At 37.9% G+C, this 16,452-nt stretch overlaps 1 protein-coding gene across 1 annotated transcript; it reads left to right on the plus strand.

The window, feature by feature from the left end:
• The first annotated feature begins 4 nt into the window (after positions 1 to 4).
• lrp11 (low density lipoprotein receptor-related protein 11) lies at positions 5 to 16,182 on the plus strand. The gene is made up of 9 exons (XM_048206232.1): positions 5 to 874; positions 4,492 to 4,649; positions 6,219 to 6,360; positions 11,287 to 11,412; positions 11,518 to 11,661; positions 13,347 to 13,517; positions 13,619 to 13,675; positions 15,337 to 15,453; positions 15,564 to 16,182. The coding sequence occupies exons 1-9, from the start codon at positions 274 to 276 to the stop codon at positions 15,716 to 15,718; spliced, it is 1,671 nt and encodes a 556-aa protein (XP_048062189.1). The 5' UTR covers positions 5 to 273; the 3' UTR covers positions 15,719 to 16,182.
• Positions 16,183 to 16,452: the final 270 nt, after the last annotated feature.

Genomic DNA, 16,452 nt, shown 5'->3' on the forward strand with positions numbered 1-16,452 from the left:
CTTGAACGCAACAGTCAATGGTGTTTGGGCTTGCTTGAGCCACAGAGCGCCCCCTGCATGAACGACCAGCATCGCAGCATAATGCTGCATTAACGGCTGCACTGATTTCAGTTCAGTTGCCAGTGAAAACGACAGGTGCAGGTGCTTTGTGCTGTTCTTTAATGCGCAAAACGGCGATTCTTACATGGTAAACAAATACTTTTAATTTCGAATGTGATGTGAGATATACGTGCAATCGTTTCCATCGTGGGAAGGAGCTTTTACTGCGCAATTATGTTTCATTCGGCGCATCATGTCCAGCGAGCGCTCATCTGTTCTGTTCTTCTCTGTATGACGAGGACGGTCATGATGACGCGGTCCTCTTCAACATCTGACCTCAAATCCAAAATATCCGGCGTGGAAGAACTGCTGGAGGAGTTCCGTAAGCAGTTACAGCAGGATGAGTCGGACTCGAGAGAGGATGAGGAGGATGGAGACCGTTGTGTCAGTGGCTTTAAGGCGGTGGAGGAGCGCATCATCCGCGCCAGCGCCTCCATCGAGCAGGGCGCCGCGTTCCTGTCCGCCCCGCAGAGGGTGTTTAGCTGGAGGGACTGCGTGCACGCCTGCTGTTCTCACCCGCACTGCACATCTGCCATCATCCAGGAGGACCTCAAGCAGTCGGACGACAGTTTACGCTGTTATTTGTTCAACTGCACATACAGAGGCAGGAATGTGTGCTCGTTTTCCTTTCAGCCTGGATTCAGCACTTACAGTCGGGCAGACAACAGCACTAGAGCCCATGAGTCCTCCCGGGGCTCCGCTGCCACTGGCCGTCCCAACACTTCAGCCAGGAGACCTGTATTTGGGATAGATGAGGAGGAGTCCGTAATGCAGGGTGGGTTTTCCGATAGTATGGGCCGCAGGATCGGGCCAAAATGACCACGAGAAACAATAACGATTTATTAGCTTATTTGGGGTCCCTTCTAACAGATTCTTTTATAGAATGTACACTACTTTCCAACAGTTAAATTGGGACCATGTAAGATTTTTTAATAGTCTATTATTAAAAGAATCTAATACTTTTATTCAGCAAGGATGCGTTAAATTGATCAAAAGTGACAGTAAAGACTTTTATATTGTTAGAGAAATTCTATTTCAAATAAGAGCTGTTCTTCTGAATCTCAACTTTCTATTTAAAGGATTAGTCCACTTTCAAATTAAAATTTCCTGATAATTTACTCACCCTCATGTCATCCAAGATGTTCATGTCTTTCTTTCTTCAGTCGAAAAGAAATTAAGGTTTTTGATGAAAACATTCCAGGATTATTCTCCATATAGTGGACTTCAATGGACTCCAAATGGTTGAAGGTCAAAATTACAGTTTCAGTGCAGCTTCAAAGGGCTTTAAACGATACCAGACGAGGAATAAGGGTCTTATCTAGAGAAACCATCGCTCATTTTCAATTTTCAATTTTTTTTTTTTTTTTTTACATTTTATACGTTTTAACCATAAATGCTCATCTTGAAGTAGCTCTCTTCTTTTTCTCCATTAGAATTCTGGCAGTGTAGACACTGCTAAGTGTATTACTGCCCTTCACAGGTCAAAGTTTAAACTAAATTGTCATATACAATATGCTAGTGCAAGTATAGACCAATTTGGTGTTTGCAAACAGCGATGACGTTTTTTATGGGCGGAGCCTACCTGGTTGCAGAAAATGACAGTTGAGCAGTAGCAGTCTATGGAAGCCACGAAATAAAAGAATAAAAAAAAAGTTAATTTCGAGTTTATGTCTCACAATTCTGACTTTTATTTCTCGCAAATCTGAGTTTATATCTCACATTTCTTACAAAGAAAAACAGAATTGTGAGATATAGCCTACTCGTTATCCTGTCTTTTCTGAATTGCAATTTATCCCGCAATTCTGACTTTTTCCCCCTCAGAATTGTGAAATAAACTCACAATTGCGAGTTATAATGGCCGAACTGGGAGTCATAAACACGCAAATGCAAGAAAAAAAGTCAGAATTGTGAAATAAAAATTTTATAGACTATGTTTAAAAGTTATCTATGTAAAATGTTATAGGTTTAAATATTATTTCATGCTGTAACTGCTATGTATGTATGTCCTCTGAACTGCATATGTGAATATTATGTAGACTTACTGTTTACATCAAATTCCTGCTTTAATAGTAGACTAATCCTTGCAGGTGTCATCAGTCCAGTCTGTGAAACGTCTCCGTTTAGCTTCAAAGGACGTTTTCAACGATGGTTTTCTTTAAAAATGAAGACTATATTTTTTTGCATTCCGATTCCAACATCCAGAGGCACAACAAAACGTTTTTCTCTTATTCTGTGGATTTTGCACATTTTCCTCCAATTGCTACCACTATTTTTCTGCAACCACTATGCGCGCGCAGCTGCAAGTGACGTAATTGTGACGTCTGCTCCAAAGAGGTCTATATAACAGTTAGTTCAAACTTTGACCTGTGGAGGGCAGTAATACACTTAGCAGTGTCTACACTGCCGGAATTCTAATAGAGAAGAAGAGAGCTAGTTCAAGATGAGCATTTATTGTTAAAACTTATATAAGTTGTTTTTTTTGTTTTTTGTTTTAGAAAATGAGCGATGGTTTCTTTAGATAAGACCCTTATTCCTTGTCTAGGATAGTGTAGAACGTTTTGAAGCTGCAATGAAACTGTAATTTTGACCTTCAGCTGTTTGGAGGCCATTGAAGTCCATTATAAGGAGAATAATCCTGGAATGTTTTCATCAAAAACCTTAATTTCTTTTCGACTGAAGAAAGAAAGACATGAACATCTTGGATGACATGAGGATGAGTAAATTATCAGGGAATTTTAATTTGAAAGTGGACTAATCCTTTAACAAAAGGTGACGTGGGGACGTGTGTACATGACGTCACCGTCTTCACAAATTGGCGTTTTTGTAGTTTACACAGAGACGATAACGATAACAGTGTCATTTTCAAAAACGTGTACTTTGAATCCTGTTTTTAAAAGTTTTATTTTTCAAGCTGCCAAAACGCCGTTGTCGAAAGTGTTTTTTAGTTGAAAGTGGTGTTGTGTAAACAGCACTGAGTTTACAAGAAGAGAAGAATTCAAAATTCACTTTGACCACTACCATACCTGTTCACAGCAATTTGAATGCATTTTAAAGATGTAGCGTACACTTTTATGACTGAAATGCTGGTAAGTATTTACAAAAACAATATTTTTCCCGCACAAAGGAGAAAGAAAAGAAAAGCATGTAAACATTTGAAATGGGCTGTTATTATGGCAGCATTTAGGCCTATACATTAAAATATAAACCAAGCAGCTTTATGTTTACCTCATGTAGACATATGAATGCATGAGTATTATCACTTAGGTGCCATGCAAATTTATTTTTACGGAGAAACAACTGAATAGGGCTAAAGAATCCTGAAAAAACGAATCACAATATCCACAAAAATAAGCAGGCAGCAGAACAACTGTTATAATAATAATAAAGTTTCATGAGCAGCAAATAAGCAAATTAGAATGATTTCTGAAGGATCATGTGACACTGAAGACTGAAAATTCAGCTTTACCTTCACAGGAATAAATTACATTAAACATATATTAAAATAGAAAATAGTTATTTTAAATTTTAAATATATATATATTTAGAGTATTTCACTTTTACTGTATTTTTTGATCATATAAATGCAGCATTATCTTAACTTTTGAATTGTAGTGCACATTTAACATTTCAATTTAAATTACTTCAGCTTATATTGCAGGCTATCAACTGGCCACCTATATCAAATAGATAGCTTGACCAGTAAATATAATCACCATTATTTACAACATTTACTTATTTTTCAAATAATCTAACAATATGTGTTTTTTTGGCATTTCGCTGAAGGATATGTTCTTGTAACTTAGGTTACAAATACCATGAATAAACTGAGCACCACACAGTCTTCAGGGCACTTTTTGATGATGTCATAGACTGTCGAATGACTATCAGTTTTTATATGATTTCAGAATGGCTTCTTGTTCCTGTTATACTGAATGACCTCCAACAAACTGGATATTCAGGACAAAAGTCCCCTTATTTCAATACTTTAAAAAACAATAAAACATAGTCCTTTTAATATAACACAGCCAACACTTATTTGAAAATATCAAGAAAACAAATATATTTTTTAACTTGGTATTTTATATATTTATTTAAAGATGTAATGGTAAAATCAAAGTCCAGACCATTACGCTGAATCACAATTTTACACTTTGAAACATTATTTCACCCATATTTTGAAAAATGAAAGTGGACGCTTTACTTGAATTTAATGATTTTTTATGTATATAAAATCACTTTTGTAAATTTAATTTGATTTGGACACCAAAATAGTGACGTCTCGTCTTTGACCCTAGAACAAAAAGGCTGTAGTTTTAAACAATGTTGGCAGTTGGCGTTGTCACAAAATTTTGAAGTTGACTATTTTTTGGGGGGGGGGTTTGGGTTTCACAGGTTTGGATGAGCCGCCCCGTAGTGATGCGGGTCAGGACTTGGTGGTTCAGCTGCCAACGGACTGGGCGGTGCTAGACGGCAGAGACAGCACTGATGATCATGACATTATACATCATGACTGGACTCTTGTGAAAGGAGACCCCTCCATTAAAATGAAGGTAAACCTGTCATTGTCAGTCATTTCTCAGAGTTTAACACTCAATATGGCTCTGTGTGAACATCCTGACCAGTCGGACATAGCAACATTGGCTCAGCCAATGTGGGGGTCTGGGGGAGTATTTAAGAATACTGTCGCTGTTCTATTGGTTTTTGTACTGATGTTTGGTAGAGCTTATGCATATGAGCTTCAATAATGGCACTCTTATTTATAGTCACCGTTAAACTCAAATCAACTTTGTTGCTTGTGTCACTTAAAACTGCCAAATCTGACTTCCAGTTGCTTTATCGCTGCATATTGCTTCATGTGGCAAAATTTAAACGCTTATATTAAAGGTGCAATATGTAAGAATTTTGCAGTAAAATATCCAAAAACCACTAGGCCAGTGTTATATACTTCGTTCACTTGAGTACTTACAATATCCAAATTGTTTCCAACTATTTGTAAATCGTGAGAAAATTGCAATTTTAACCAAGGCTTTGTATAAACCATGGAAACACCAAGACGCTTTAATATATTACATGTTTTAATAGACAAGGGAACAACTGTTTGGTTACATTTATAGACAGAAAACTAATTATTGTTATATAGCTCAACACATTTAGTCTTATTGTTTAAATCTAATTTTCTTGATTTTTTGCGAGTACCATGCTTTACCATGCTTCAGAGAAAAACACTATTTTGTCAAGTAGCTAACATAGGATAATCAGATGCAGCTTTATGTTTAGTAACAGTAATACAGCATTTTCTCCATGATACAGTATGTTTTAAAATTTAATTGCATGCCATTTATCAACACAAGCCATCCATCATTTAATCGATCTAGCTTAGTGCAATGTGCAACAAGTGTCTCACAGCAGCCACCGAGCGAACGCACAGAGTAACGTTATAACGTTTTCAACTCACTCAAATGTATCTAATATGATAAACAGTGCTGCGTTACCTCATACTCATGACCGGAAAAGCAGAAGCGGCGACTGTGAGACAATAAAAGTACCGCTGCTCACGGTGTGTGTTGCGCAATCACTCCAGCGGCCTCGTTCAGCTCCCACAACACTCGGTCCTGCTCTGCTTCATACTACAGTAACGTTAATAATCGCATCTATGAACATGATTTCTTCCCGAGTCCTATCCCGATTATTTCCACCGTCTGTGAGGTGAAGACCACATGTCCCAAGATTCTGCGCTCAAACTTGGCATCATCAAGCTACGCCTTTGTTTTGAATAGGCATCTAGCGACCTCTAGTGGACAGAAAATATTACATATTGTACCTTTAACACAGCTGTCTATCTATATTGCAAATGTTTGTTTTGACTTGAAAGCCATCGCTTACTATCCAATCGAGCTGTTACATTAATTTGTTTTATGTTTGTGTCAGTTACATTGTAATGCACTTCCACAGAGACTGTAAAATGTAGACCTGAGTAAAATCATGACCTAAATATTCATACCATAAGTAGAATTCTTCTCCAGTTTTGTTACAGTCTAGTGAAAAATATCTGTGATCCATCTTCTGTGAGATACAAGTCAAATGTGGCCTTTACTGGTCTTGTTGTCTGATTTCTGCAGGTGACTCATCCAGGCCTGCTGAAACTCAGTGGTCTCAGAGAAGGAATTTACACCTTTGAGTTAACTGTCACCGACACAGCGGGACAGAAGAGCTCTGACAACGTGTCTGTTAGTGTGCTCGCCCCTGCACCAAACGCTGAAGGTCAGACATTATTTGTTTATATCTTCCTTCAAAATTACTTTTGTAACTTGAAAATATCAAGAAAACAAATATATTTTTAACTTGGTATTTTATATATTTATTTATATATTATATTTATATTGAAGATGTAATGGTAAAATCAAAGTCCGGACCATTACGCTGAATCACAATTTTACACTTTGAAACTTTATTTCACCCATATTTTGAAAACTGAAAGTAGACACTTTACTTGAATTTAATGCTTTTGTAATTTTGTATGCGAGTGTGTGCGAGCATACGTACAGTAGGTATTCAACCAAAATCCCTATTACTGCCACTACCTCCATGTGTACCGCGAGGTTGCGGCGTTAAATACAACCCAGTCACATGTGACACTCGTTTGAATACTTTTTGTGGCAAAAAAAAAAAAAAAGACTTTATTCCACAATTTGCTCTCTTCCCTGTCATTCTCCAATGCTGTTTACGTTGTAAACACAGTGCAGTGCTTCCGAGTTCTACGTCGGAACGCCAGATCAGTATTGGCGGACGCTGTTCACATGAGCACCGCAATGCATGCATGTGCTGCTGACGCAGGAGGCGGCCAATAATAAGCTAGCATTCTGACGTAGAACCTGGAAGCACTGCATTGTGTCAGCAACATAAACTGCATAGGAGAATGACAAGGGAAGAGTAGAAATTGTTGAATAAGACACTGCAAATCCACTTCAAAAGGATGAATACTCACACTGGAATTGATAAGGTAAAACCGACAGCACTGTTACTGTTCGTATCACTGTGTATCAAGTGCTGAGGAAGCCTCTGGAGCTGAAATTACAGACTGGGCCTTCTGACCAATGAGAGCAGAGTCGGCTCTCAGAAAGGAGAGGTTTCTTTGAGAAAGGAGGTGTTGTGCAGTGTACAGTGTGAGAAAATTAAAGTGTTTTTTGACCTTTGATGCATGTAAATCTGTTGTAGGAGACATTAAAACAAAGGGCAATTGAATGATTATTTGGTGTCAAGCATAGTTAGGCTGGTTGAGGGTCATGCCGACTTATCATCGATCAGACACGTTTAAAGAGCTGTACAGCATAATTGAACAGAGCAGAACACAGGACCAAAGAGGTTTATTTTTAACATGACATTAAACAAAACATTCAAGGCTCAAGATGTTCAAAAACTGAGAGATTCGGCACAATGTTGGTATGCATGTGTACATAGACTGGATAAAACTGGAGTGATACAAGACTAGGGATCTATTCACCATCAGTGCAGATGATGGAATCAACCACAAACCTAGCGGTACCATACAATGTAGTTGTTTATGAAAGGATGGCACAGAAATGAAAGAGCGCTTCTCTTTGCGGGACTGTCCCGGATGTGTGTGGATGAAAGCACACAATACGGGAAGGCTCTGGCATTGTGATTGTAGTTACAATATTCTTAAAAGATTAAAGGTGTTATGCATTTTTAAAACAAATTATAATGTTCTCTGAGGTCCACTTATAATGTAAACTTAAAGGTGCTCTAAACGATGTCACGCGTTTTTAGGCCAAAACATTTTTTGTCACATACAGCAAACATCTCCTCACTATCCGCTAGCTGCCTGTCCCCTGAACACACTGTAAAAAACGCGGTCTCTGTAGTCGCCACAAGCTCCAAAAATGGCAACAAAAACTAGCTGGTGCAGCCTGGACCACAAAACATAATAAACATGCTCCAGCCAATAACCGACAAGAATGATTTTAAATGCGCGTTTATGACTGTTTCAGGAAGCACGGAGGGAAGGGGGAGGAGGAGGAGGAGGAGGAGGAGGAGGGAGGGTCTAGCTAGCCTCTGTTTTGTTTGACAACACTTCGAACGTCAACAGGAAGTTACTCCACCCAGGATCGCTTAGAGCACCTTTAATTTCAAAACATTCTAATTTAGAAGTAGAAGTAATTCTATCCTGTTTTTTACCCTGTCTTTCAAACACTCCACTTTGATGGGCACGTCACATTCAAGACTCGGAAGTCACAGCTGTGGCATATTTTGCAGTTTTGCATATTAAAATAATTTTCAACGTCTTCGCCATTACACATGTGGAATTTTTTTTGTTGAAAACTTTCAATGTTGAAAAATGGCAACCGGTGAAATTCAGCCCAATTAATCATCTTTACTTATGTTTATTCCTAATGTATTTGTGAGGTAGTTAATGCATTTTATTAGTGTTTAAACAAAGATGCTACAGAAAGGTTTTTATCTCAAAACATTTGCCAGCTGTGAAACATTTATGCATATTACATATGCTTTAGAAGTCCTAGTTGTGGCAAATAAAGTTTAAGTACTTAGAGTTACCACAGTTGTATTTGACAGGATAACTTATGGTGTTTTGTGTAAATATGAATGAATGTACCACTGTTTGTTTCTTATATTCATAATTCATCATTTTCTGTAAAGTGAAAGTAAAATGATTACATATGAAATGATCTGGAACAGACAAAGCAATAGTGACACACTGTAAAAACACTGTTACTCAAACTTGTGTGTGTTGCGACATTAGTTACCTTTAGTCTCTCAGTTGAACGGTGCCTTGTTTAAAAATGAATCTGCTGTAAAATGAAGCAAACAAACAAACCCTGTCTTATACGCCACTTACTTTGTTAAAAATAAAGTTCATCCACGCTTTTTAATGTTATGTCACAAATGGCAATGCAATGATGAATGTATCCCAGAGGCGTCCATGGTTTTGTTTCTGGAGTATCCTTTGTGCAGATTGATGTAGAAGTAGGCGTTGATTTTCTTCTGCAGAGGCAGACTTTCAGCGCCTATGATTCATGCTGAGACAAAATCCGAAAGCCGTTTGGGAGCTTGGTTTCAGTAAAAGCTGTTTTAGGACTAATGAGGAAGTTTTGAATCTGAAACTTTTATAGGATACAAATGACCTCTTATATTCAAAAAAAAATAAATAAAAAAGATCAAAATTCATGACCCCTTTAAAGCTGCAGTCTGCGATTTTTTTTTTCCTCCTTGTTGCCATCTCTGTTTGAAACATGCGATTGCAGTCATATGCGGAACAGTTATCTGTACGTGCGTTGTGCCTCGGCACAGCTCGTCAGCGTGGATGAATCTAATGCTTTGCAGTCACTGCACCGGTGTGGACACTGTACTTCAGAATCACAAATTCAGTCTTGAAATAGGGCTGGGCGATATATCGCATGTGATTGTCACGCGCATTTCCTCAGTAAAGCCGGTTCCCGATTACCGCTAAATCCCCATCACCTGCTTTCAAATGGAGCGGCATTTAATAGACAGAGCCGTAGTTCACTGACAAGCAGCAATAACGCGGTTCATACCGAAGGCGATTCATCTCGATAATAATGCTGCGTGCTGTCAGTGTCACGGTTCGCTATTAAATGGCGCTCCATTTGAAAGCAGGTGATGGGATTTGTAATCAGGGAACCGGCTTTATGACGAAATGCGCGTGACAATGCATGCGATATATCGCCCAGCCCTAGTTGAAAGTATGACCAATATAAGAATTTTCACTGGAAAATATCATCTGAACAAGTAAGTAACATGTCTGCCACTTTTGTTCTGACCAACTGAGGAAAAAAGCATTAGGCCTACAATAAATCGCGCTGCCAATGACGATTAAATCTAATGATTGCTTAGCTCAGATCATGCCAAACCGTGCAAATTATTATTACTGTTATATTGTTCTCAAATTGTTATTGTTAACAACATCAGCATTGCGTGACTATGTGTATTTAGTGTGTATTAGCATTACCTGTAGATTTAAATTTCTGTAGCCACTCAACAATCCAAAGTCTTTTGCTTTTTGGCTACAGGTGAATCTCCAATTGTCACTGATGATTGTCATTTGGATCTTTCTGGATTACAATCCGCCATCAAAATGAAAAGTTTAATTATTTCAGCTGCTGTGAGAAAAGGCTATAAATGTGCCGCTACCAGCAGCATCCTCACATGATATAACTGACTAGCCTCTCGATGGGACTCCTTCCTTTCTGTTTACGGACGTGATGTAATGACGCACAGAGGAAATGTTGCATGCTCAAATTTCCCGCAGAAATCCTGCCATGTCGCTCTTATTATAAAACATTATTACAAGGCTTACCATTGTGAATCGAGACAAGATAATTAGATAGTTTTGAACACTGGCTGGTTATGTACTTGCTCAAAAATTTGATTTTGGATCATTTTTAACCAAAAAAAGTTGCAGACTGCAGCTTTAAGATAATAGCGATGTGCATGTAAACATGGATCATAAGGTGTGTCTGAGGAGTAATATGGATTCTTTAGGGATGTTTAATGAGCAGTCTGACAGCTGTTGGAAGGAAAATGTTCTTTAATCTGGAAGATTTAGCTATCAGTGATCTCTCCCCGAGGGGAGCAGCTGAAACCAGTTTTATGCTGCGTTAGATGAAATCCATTGGTCCTTTTTTAGCACGTGGTGATTTTCTGTAAAGCTGCTCTGAAACAACGTGTATTGTGAAAATGCTATACAAATAAAATTGACTTGATGTGATGAACAGAGATTTTGGGAAGTTGCATCTCTAATATTCACCCTCTGAAAAATACAGTACAACCACAAGAAATAAAAACACTAGTAAGAGGGAAATAATCTAGGTAATCTCATTAGTTGTCCATCCCGACCTGATTTTCAATGTATAATTCTATAAATTATTATTTTTATTACATGTAAAAAAATATATATATATATTTGTTTAATCCTAATATATTACCTTTAACACTCTTTTTTTACTGCAGTACTTTATTTAATGTCATGCGTTTTATTGTCTTGGTTTCTTAATGTATTGCTAGTTGTATTTTCTGACATTCTGTCTATTATGTGCAGATCACTTCCTAACTCTTGTAATTGCCCTGTTGAGGATTTATTCTGTATGGGATCTGTATGGACATGACACATATGTGTGTTTTTCTCTAAAGTGTGTACAGGTCACTGTTCTCGGTATCAGTTTATGTGTGATGATGGCTGCTGTATAGACATTGGTTATGCCTGCGATGGAAAGCAACACTGCCCTGACCGATCAGATGAAGATTTCTGCCAAAATTGTAAGCTTAAGACCACCAAGCCAATTCTCTGACCATCTTCTCGGAAGCCTTTTCAGTACCTTAGTTACTTTAAGATATATAAAAAGTGTTTGGTCTATTTTATAGTTGATACTGGTCCTAAGTCCTACCAATCCTCTAAACATGGAACAGATATACAAACTGAAGCAGCAGCCCAGACGCCCTCAGAAATACAGCTCACTGACATCCCTAAACCTGAACAACATCAACATTATGGCTTTGACAACCAAGGTAATGCATAAGATACATCATTCAAAGACACAAACACACACACATATTTAAAGGAATAGTTCATCAGAAGTTCAACTGACCCAATTTCATTTTTTTGGATCTGACTCACAAAAGTGTAAGGAGGAAAAAAGCACAATTCTGTCATTAATTACTCACCCTCATGTCGTTCCACATCCGTAAGACCTTCGTTCATCTTCGGAATACTTCAGAATTAAGATATTTTTCATAAAATCTGATGGCTCAGTGAGGCCTGCATTGCCAGCAAGACAATTAACACTTTCAATGCCCAGAAAGCTACTAAAGACGTATTTAAAACAGTTCATGTGACTACACTGGTTTAACCTTAATGTTACGAAGCGACGAGAATACTTTTTGTGTGCCAAAAAATCAAAATAATGCCTTTATTCAACATTATCTAGTGATGGGCGATTTCAAAACACTGCTTCATGAAGCTTCAAAGCTTTACAAATCTTTTGTTTCGAATCAGTGGTTCGGAGCGTGTATCAAACTGCCAAAGTCACGTGATTTCAGTAAACGAGGCTTCATTATGTCATAAGTGTTTCGAAATTTCAATGGTTCACCACTGGGGGTCGTGACTTTGGCAGTTTGAACCACTGATTCGAAACAAAAGATTCGTAAAGCTTCAAATCTTTATGAAACGATGTTTTGGAATCGCCCATCACTAGATATTGTTGAATAAAGTCATTATTTTGTTTTTTGGTGCACAAAAAGTAAAGTATTCTCGTCACTTCATAACATTAACACTGTAGTCACATGAACTGTTTTAAATACGTCTTTAGTACCTTTCTGGGCATTGGAAGTGTTAATTGTCTTGCTTGGCAATGCAGGCCTCACTGAACCGTCGGATTTCATCAAAAATATCTTAATTTGTGTTCCGAAGATGAACGAAGGTCTTATGGGTGTTGAACGAAGGTCTTACGGGTGTTGAACGACATGAGGGTGGGTACTTAATGACAGAATTTTCATTTTTGGGTGAACTAACACTTTAATAGACTAGTGTTTTGCTGACCTTTAAAGTGGTGCGAAAAGCAAAAGTTTGTATTATCATTTCATCGGTGTCCATTACAAATCACGCCGTTTTTACTTCCTTTTCAGCCTAAGCTTTCCTGGGTTAGTAAGTCTACCTTGGGTTGTTTCTCCAAGTGTATAGTGTAAATGTAGATATTCGGATATGGGTCACTTTCAAAAAAGATGTAAGCTGATCATCAAAATAATTCGAAAATAGTTAACAAATCGGAATTGGGCATCAAGACCTGCAGTGTAAATGTGGCCTATGTCTAGACACGCATAACCTGATATTGCTGAGTTCAACATGTTCCTGGGTCAACATTTTTGTTGATCCTGGAACAACATTCAAATCAACCAATCAGATTTGAGGGACAAGTTTACAGTTTATGTCAAGTTTAGGCTTAAAATCATGAATTGGTGCTTCTACATCAGTGTTATTCACCTATCATTTCCCTCTGATTTTTGGGATAACTTATGGGTAGGGTTAGGTTTAGGGGTAGGAATAGGGTTAAGACTAAATTTTCAGACTAGAATGTTGTTACCAAGATCAACAAAATATGTTGACCCAGGAATGCATCTAACTCAGCAATATCAGGACGTGTGTCTAGACACTTAATACTGTGTAGAATACAAAAGTTTCTGTGTCTCTCTGTTAGATCCCTGTGCAGCGCCCCCAGTGGCCGGCCCGTGTAAAGGTGTTTTCCCACGCTGGTATTATGATTCTGAAACAGGAGACTGCCAGCACTTCCAGTATGGTGGCTGCAAAGGAAACCACAACAACTTCCTCCAGAAGTCCGATTGTGTGAATGAGTGCATTCAGAAACCATGTGAGACTTCACTACCTGATTAGCTGATTAAATTTATTAAATTAAATGTATTCAGTTGAGAATACTGTGACTCTGAAAATGATTGTTTTGCCATCTTTCAGCAGTAACAAAACATCGGGCCACTGCAACTCCGTTACCCAGCAGGAAAATATACACATGTATGTACAACAATGTCAGTTTTCAGTTTACAGTGGCATGAAAAAGTATGTGAACCCCTTGCAGAATCTGTGAAAATGAGAATTATTTTAATAAAATAAGAGGGATAATAAAAAAATGCATGTTATTTTTTGTTTAGTACTGTCCTGAGTAAGATATTTTAAATAAAAGATGTTTGCATTTAGTTCACAAGACAAAACAAGTAGCTGAATGTATTAAAATAACCCCATTCATAAGTATGTGAACCATTGATTCTCAATACTGTGTGTGGTTACCTGATGATCCACGACTGTTTTTTGGTTTTGTGATGGTTGTTCATGAGTCTCTTGTTTGTCCTGAGCAGTTAAACTGAGCTCTGTTCTTCAGAAAATTCCTCCAGGTCCTGCAGATTCATCAGTTTTCAAGCATTTTTGCATATTTGAACCCTTTCCAGCAGTGACTGTGGGATTTTGAGATCTGTGTTTTCATACTGAGGACAACTGAGGGACTCAAACACAACTATTAAAAAAGGTTCAAACATTCACTGATGCTCCAGAAGGAAACACGATGCATTAAGAGTCGGGGTGTGAAAACTTTTGAACAGGATGAAGATATCACAATTTTTCTTATTTTGTTTAAATATAATTGTTTTTCATTTAGTACTGCCCTTCGGAACCAACAGAAGATACTTGCATGTTTCCCGGCAGAAAAATTAAGTACAATTTACCTTGATATTTGAATTCAAAAGTTTTCACCCCTCGGCTCTTAATGCGTCGTGTTTCCTTCTGGAGCATCAGTGAATGTTTGAACCTTTTTTAATAGTTGAGTTTGAGTCCCTCAATTGTCTTCAGTGTGAAAAAATGAATCTCAAAATCCTACAGTCACTGCTGGAAAGGGTTCAAATATGCAAAAATGCTTGAAAACTGATGAATCTGCAGGACCTGGAGGAATTTTCTGAAAAACAGAGCTCAGTTTAACTGCTCAGGACAAACAAGAGACTCATGAACAACCATCACAAAACATAAAAACAGTCGTAGATCATCAGGTAACCACACACAGTACTGAGAATCAATGGTTCACATACTTATGAATGGGGTTATTTTAATAAATTCAGCTATTGTTTTGTCTTGTGAACTAAATGCAAACATCTTTTATGTAAAATATCTTACTCAGGACAGTACTAAACAAAAAATAACATGCATTTTTTATTATCCCTCTTATTTTATTAAAAAAATTCTCATTTTCACAAGATTCTGCAAGGGGTTCACATACTTTTTCATGCCACTGTAGGATAGAATTTTCTGTTTTCTGTTAGGCTGTTGTAACTTGCGTATCAGCATCTAAAATGTGTGTGTGTGTTTGTAAGGCTGGATAGTCTCCAAGACCTCTGGTGTCAGATCACGTGTTGTTTCAAATGATTTAAACAATGTAAATCTAATGCACGCTCACTCAGTTTTCACTGATTTCAAAGAAGAAAATAGCATCCCCTTACAGTGAAAATCAGCATGTGCTATCACAAACAACAACTGCTGTTATCATCAAAAATGCATTTACTGTCTCATGTTTTTTGTGTGACTTAAGTGAGGTAGTCAGACTCTTTAATGTCTTTGTGTTATCTGTGCTTTTGATCAAATTAAATGCCTGCAGCATGTAATGGTAAAAGTAATTTATTTTCTATGTGCAGCTCCCGTAGTCTCAGTCCATAAGGAAAAACAGCAAAATTCTTTCTTAGAGTCACAGAATGCACTGCCAGAATCTAAAATATATCGTGCACTGGAAGGACACCCACCCCCTGAATCAGGTATGTTTTACTTCATGAGTACCCAAACATACTGCACTAAACACATCACTTGTATGTGTGTATTTTCTCAGATATTTCAAGTGTCACTCTGTGTTTGTGTGTGTGTGTAGGTGCAATCCTTCCCCTGGCTTTGGGTTTGATCATCAGCGCTCTGCTCTTACTGATGGTGGGCTGCAGGCTCTGGCTTGTACGTCGCAGACTGAAGAAGGCTTTGCCTCTCACCACAGAAGAGTCCGATTACCTCATCAATGGCATGTATCTGTAGCAGTGCCAATCAACCCTCCGATTTGCTGCACTATTTGTGCATGACTGTGTGTAGTAGAGGATACATGAGTTGTCAAAAGAATCTAATGCAGGAGTAGCCAGCCCTGCTCCTGAGGCCGGATGCACCAGCTGTAAGTAAGTTACAACTACAGCCTAGTCGTGATATTAAGGGGCACTAAATTACATCTTACGCACAACTAAATATCTTTGCGTTGCGCCATTAAATGTGGGGTAGGCAACAGCAATAGCAAGCTAGCTTTGAAAGCATAAGATTCCACCCTCACTTGCCTCCTCCAAAAGACATGAATGCACATTTGGACGGAATGCATTGATTGGACTAACATTTTTTGGTCCTGAGACCTCCACAGAATATATATGTACATGTTTTAAAATTTAGACCACTTTTATTATTGATTGCTATCAGGATGTGAAGAGTTTCAACATGTAAAACAAAAAGTGCTTATAAAACAAATTGCCTACCCTACCTTTAAAGGGTTAGTTCACCCAAAAATGAAAATTCTGTCATTTATTACTTACCCTCATGCCGTTCCACACCCATAAGACCTTCGTTAATCTTCAGAACACAAATTAAGATATTTTAGTTGAAATCCGATGGCTCCGTGAGGCCTCCATAGGGAGCAATGGACACTTCCTCTCTCAAGATCCATAAAGGTACTAAAAACATATTTAAATCAGTTCATGTGAGTACAGTGGTTCAATATTAATATTATAAAG

Source organism: Megalobrama amblycephala, linkage group LG11 (assembly GCF_018812025.1).
Source record: "Megalobrama amblycephala isolate DHTTF-2021 linkage group LG11, ASM1881202v1, whole genome shotgun sequence".
In the NCBI taxonomy this organism is placed as follows: Eukaryota; Metazoa; Chordata; class Actinopteri; order Cypriniformes; family Xenocyprididae; genus Megalobrama; species Megalobrama amblycephala.